Genomic DNA, 6,000 nt, shown 5'->3' with positions numbered 1-6,000 from the left:
GGTCTAGACTAAAGGTTAGGAATTAAATTTGCAAGAGATAAGCGATCCGTAGGATAACTCTTGGGTAGGGCAATCAGCAGCAGCTAGACTTCTGGAAGAACCCAGAATATAAAAACAAGGTTGCAAATGAAGCCCTCTTGGAATTAATTGTTTTCTTACTGTCCCTGAAGTGTCTAGAATGTTACCATAATTACCAAAAATTCTTTGTTCAATAATCCAGAGGACGACTACATTTATTGTCCCGAGACAAACTGACTGCACAAGCACGCACTTATATAACATCAAGTCTTTCTTTATTGATGCAGAAGGTCCAAATCTTGACCAAAGCTCATATCATATAAAACACTGGGAAAATAACACCAAAGTACCACAAAAGCATGAACAGGAACTTGCATACTGGAAGAAGGTGGCTGATAGGAATACAAGACAACCCTCCATGCAAAACCAACATATCTTATCTCAAGTGTTTTCCAAATGTGCATGCAGATAAGATAGGAATTGGACAGACATTTTTGACATACGAAGCAGACAAAGACCGCACAAAGCAATTCAAGCCAAAGACCGAGCTGCTGGAGCTAAAAGGCTGCTAAGCTTAATTTAACAAGTAAAGAATGACTTCTAAAATGAGAAAGGTATTAAAAGGCCACTCACAAAAGAGATGCATACACACCACATTAACCCTCTTTAAATTTAACTTTAAAAAATACAGCGAACTACTGTCATCTGCTGACATAAAAGCCCCTTTTTACCTGCTTAGAAATTATGACGTCGCTCGAATTAGTTTCATACCAGGCTTAAGATACAATTGTGTGGCAGATGACAATGGCTTACTGTTAAATTTATAAAGAATTTCTCCTATATGACAACTGTAAAGACCCTGGAAACGGTTGTTGGAGGGGAGTGAGGTAGTGGAACCTCATTTCATGAGGTTGAAGGCAATAGAAATATAATGTTTCAGAACTAAGTAACTAATGACGGACCATTCTTGAAGCTTGTGTACTGGTTACTCAGTTGTGTTTGTAACACAACACAACTCGCATCTCTGCAAGTGATGCAACAGCCATAGAAGGGGGGGGGGGGGAAATGTATGGGATAGTATGTCTTAACTTAGCCTCGTCTTCACAACGACTTGTGAGGACACTGGTTTGTATCTTGTCAAAATTACATGTAAGGGAAAAAGCATGAATAGGTTTGTTTCAAAAGCAAACTATGCTAACCATACAAAAATTAAACATATTTTAAATATTAGATTCGGTTAACGTATCATCATAAACCTGTGAAATACCATTTGATTGGTGACTCCTTTAGAAGCAGATTCACCTACAATACTGATCATCCTCTAAAAAGCAAATTCAGGTCTCATATGGCTCATCGCAGCACACATCTTTTCAAAAAGACAAAACAATTGCAATGACCCTCGAAAGATATGCTATTGATGTTTGAAAGCATGGACCAGCACACTACATCTCACAAAGAATATTACAGCTTAAAATATTAAAACTGCAGCAGAAATGCAAATATATGCATTTCTGCTAGGCTATCAAACCACTATCACAAAGCATTTCTCAAAATACATGCCAGTAGTGTTTAGTATGTCATCCCTTTCACAGATCGGCTTCAACAAAGAGCATATAATCACTTATTAGCACAAACCTTCTCATGTATGACAGGTTAAAAAGGTCAGAAAGCAGTTCACAAGTTTTAGCCAACTTTCAAATGCTCAGGTACATCTAACGATTTACTGGAGTAAAGTGACTGCAAACAGTATTGTATTTCTCCAATAGCTAATGGGAGAATTTTGCATCCACTCTTGCTTCCTCTCCACTCTTTATACTGGACCATCTCATATCTTCAGTCTGACTCTCAGCTCAACAAAAACCTGATTTTACTAGGCAAACATTGAATGCGGAACCAACCTTTCCCCAACAAAACAAATTATTACCATACAGTAGAGAAAAGGAGAAGAGGGGGAAATCAATTTGGAGAGCAGTGATTAGTTACAATTACAGTGGTTGCAGTTAAGTATCAAAATGGAGTAAGAACCTATACAATGCTCAAACTGGATATTTTTTAAGGCTCCAAGTTTACTCCATAGGTTTATGATTTGGGAAGCAGAGCTTGCTTGGACCATGGAAAGGCATAGTCACATCTCACTGACTAGGACGGGATGGTGAAAAACTATGTGAGCCTCTTACGATCTAATTTCAGGTTTTTTTCATCCTTTGGTATCAATTACAACTCAAGAGGTCTACCTTTGTAGGTCAGTTTAAAAACAGAATGTCTGACACACCAATATGCCAAAAACCCAAAAGGTCACAGAGGTTGAATCAAACCCCTTCATATCATGCAGCAACTATTTTATGTACATCTTTGCGACATAATTATATTGCCTGGGCTGGTCAGTTGAACTAGAAAGCACTGTGGAACAGTCTAATACACATAGTTGCTAGTCTTTTGACTTACTTTTTCCTGTGGTAAGATCAAACAAAGAATTAATTCGGGACTCAATGGCAATATATTGGAGTATTACTAACCACAACTGATTGTTTGGTCAACACAACGTTGCATGTGCAGTGTTGCAGGCTATGATTAATCATGTTTGCATGTACCACTTGGTCCGAATGGGAGGTAGTGATCAAAGCTATTTTTGCTTTTCTCTCCAAATCTGGGCTGTTTCAAAATTAAAAGCATCCTTTTCTTCATGTTTAAGTTCCACATCAGAAATGTCATCAAGCCCCAATCGCCCCACCAAGCTTGAGGCTATTTGACTAATATACAGGAATCTTGATCATTAATGGGCAACCATTCTAAGAATGAAAAGTCTACCAGTTACTGTTTTTGCTTTAACCCAGACTGAAGGTCCATGAAAAGGAGTTTTGAAATCATATCCCTCCATTGACCGAGAAGTGTGCTAATGAAAAAAATAAAAACCACTTTCAAACAAGAAATACTTCCATAGGAAGAAACATGGGATACACTGGTCCTCACAAGTACAATGTTCATATAACAACAGGTGATGCATGTGGAATCTTATTTCTATGCAATAAAATAAAATTTTCAAGTAGACAGAACTGCCCTATGAACACAGCCTTGTGCTTAGATATGGCACAATTCACGAGCATTATATCAGACTTGCAAAAAGCTAAAATTATTCATGGACAACACAAAGCAAGTCAAAACTCTGAAATGCAAACAATAAAAATATCGCTGGGTCCTCTATAGTCATGTTATTTTGACATAAACCCAATTTTGTGCAAATTAAAACAGCCGGCATGGTTAAGGACAGATGTACACTATTTAGTTGGTTTTCATTTCGAATGTCAAGCCTTAATAAAAGCGGACTACGTTTGGAAAACAGAAGCCAAACATGGAACTATATAGCCTGCTTACTGTAGAGGCTCCCTTTGAATCAATGTAGCTACTACACCACCAGAAATCAATCTGAGAACTAGAATAACCAGATTAAATAGGAACAAAACTTACTTATTAGCTTAGCTTTTAGTAATTTCCTAGTAAAACCTTACGAAGTCAATTATCATAGAAATCACAGCTTTGCAATGTATTACTTTTTCCTTGATTTCTTCTAATGCGTTCATTTAAGTTTTCAGAAACATGCCCGCCCCCTTTTCCCCACACTCAGTCATGGGTTCATACACAAAAAAGTGTTTTATCTTGTGAGCTCTTGAACATAGAGCTGCATATTCTGCAAGGAAAGTGGACTTCCATGCGAAATAAAAACTTTCAATGTGCAAAACATCTGTTTCAACCAGGAACAGGAAAAACAAATTGCCGTAGCACAACCCCTCGTTATAAAATGTCCGGAGTTATTCATTTTTCATCCAATTTTCTTTTAGCTGGACTATCCTACTAAGGCAGAGTGTTTAAGATGTGGCTTCTCTTACACACAAGTTTATTTTCTGCAGGCTACTCAGCACAAGTAAAAATCCCAATGATAAATCCTGAAATTCTCCGATTTCCAGCGACTCACTTAGACTGTTGTACTTCCTTCAAATGCAGAAAAGCCACAGGTGTCTCTTGTAGTTGCAAGTCTTTGACAAACTGTGGTTTTAAAATTATATTGTAGGACCATAGGTCAACAGTCCATCCACAGTATGGCTCATCACTTTAACTAAAGCTGAACTGCATGTTCCACTGGAAGGAGATGTGTGGTACAAAATGTAACAAAGGTGACAACGGGTGAAAATCAAGTGAATGACACGCCCTACAAAAAGGGAGGCCTCAAAAGAATACCACAATATCCTTAGAGTTCAGATGCACCCAAACCGCTTAGCAGAAACCTCGGAAGACGTTTCTTGCAGTTTTTATCTGTAATTGATGAGCTAATGCTAGTGTCCTTTGGTTGCCTCTTCACTCTACAGCAAAACCACATGTTTCTTCGACAGCTGTCAAGAGCTTCTCATAAAGCTTTTCATACGACTCATAAGGCGGGATGTCGATTCGGTTAAAGCTGAAAGAGAAAATTACATCTGTTCAGAATGTGCATGTCAAATTAAGTTATTCAAAGACGTAGAAATTATTCTCAGCCTGTAAACAATATTCCTAGATACAAAATCAACAAGCATTTGCAATGCAACAGGTCTCACATTAGGAATGTTTGAGCTATTAGTCTTATAAATGACAATTTTTTTATTTATGTGTTGGTTTTGAAAATGGCTAAATTAATAGCTTTGTCATTTACAATGCCAATAGTTATAACTTTCGTAAATGTGACACCTATAGCATTTGTAATGCAACATGTTTTGTATTTATGTGACTTAGATGTATTGATATTACAAACAATGGCTTAATTTTTTTAATTAATTAATACTTAAATAAAAGTGCTTGTAATTTATAATGGCAATAGCTTAAACTTTTATAAATAACTTTTGTGAAGATTATGTTCAGTGTATTTTATTGTGACGAAAATCCAAGAACAGAAGTGAAATATTAACATCTTTTTGTGACATTTGTAATAAAGCTTGAAACATTGAGAGAACATATTTGAACCAATTGTTGAATAGTTGCACAGAATAATGCTGCGATGGCGCTGAGTAATGCTGTGGTGGAGCTGGGTGGAGCTGAGTGATGCTGTGGTGGAGCTGAGTGATGCTGTGGTGGAGCCGAGTGATGCTGAGTGGTGGTGCAGAGTGATGCTGAGTGGTGGTGCAGAGTGATGCTGAGTGGTGGTGCAGAGTGATGCTGAGTGGTGGTGCAGAGTGATGCTGAGTGGTGGTGCAGAGTGATGCTGAGTGGTGGTGCAGAGTGATGCAGAGTGGTGGTGCAGAGTGGTGGTGCAGAGTGATGCAGAGTGGTGGTGCAGAGTGGTGGTGCAGAGTGATGCAGAGTGGTGGTGCAGAGTGGTGGTGCAGAGTGATGCAGAGTGGTGGTGCAGAGTGGTGGTGCAGAGTGATGCAGAGTGGTGGTGCAGAGTGGTGGTGCAGAGTGATGCAGAGTGGTGGTGCAGAGTGGTGGTGCAGAGTGGTGGTGCAGAGTGGTGGTGCAGAGTGGTGGTGCAGAGTGATGCAGAGTGGTGGTGCAGAGTGGTGGCGCAGAGTGGTGCTGAGTGGTGGCGCAGAGTGGCGCTGAGTGGTGGCGCAGAGTGGCGCTGAGTGGTGGCGCAGAGTGGCGCTGAGTGGTGGCGCAGAGTGGCGCTGAGTGGTGGCGCAGAGTGGCGCTGAGTGGTGGCGCAGAGTGGCGCTGAGTGGTGGCGCAGAGTGGCGCTGAGTGGTGGCGCAGAGTGGCGCTGTGGTGGCGCAGAGTGGCGCTGTGGTGGCGCAGAGTGGCGCTGTGGTGGCGCAGAGTGGCGCTGTGGTGGCGCAGAGTGGCGCTGTGGTGGCGCAGAGTGGCGCTGTGGTGGCGCAGAGTGGCGCTGTGGTGGCGCAGAGTGGCGCTGTGGTGGCGCAGAGTGGCGCTGTGGTGGCGCAGAGTGGCGCTGTGGTGGCGCAGAGTGGCGCTGTGGTGGCGCAGAGTGGCGCTGTGGTGGCGCAGAGTGGCGCTGTG

The 6,000-nt window shown here is 41.2% G+C and overlaps 1 protein-coding gene across 2 annotated transcripts in view; it reads right to left on the bottom strand.

The window, feature by feature from the left end:
• Nucleotides 1-271: 271 nt before the first annotated feature.
• SMURF1 (SMAD specific E3 ubiquitin protein ligase 1) overlaps nt 272-6,000 on the bottom strand; it is a 384,967-nt gene continuing 379,238 nt past the window's right edge. For both annotated transcript variants that reach the window (XM_086940654.1, XM_086940655.1), the window contains one exon: nt 272-4,468. In XM_086940654.1, the coding sequence (XP_086796780.1) occupies nt 4,369-4,468 (100 nt within the window). In that variant the 3' untranslated portion in view covers nt 272-4,368. The remainder of the gene's footprint in view (nt 4,469-6,000) is intronic.

Source organism: Lissotriton vulgaris, chromosome 10 (genome assembly GCF_964263255.1).
Source record: "Lissotriton vulgaris chromosome 10, aLisVul1.2, whole genome shotgun sequence".
Taxonomy (NCBI): Eukaryota; Metazoa; Chordata; class Amphibia; order Caudata; family Salamandridae; genus Lissotriton; species Lissotriton vulgaris.
This window is presented reverse-complemented; position numbering and strand designations above follow the sequence as displayed.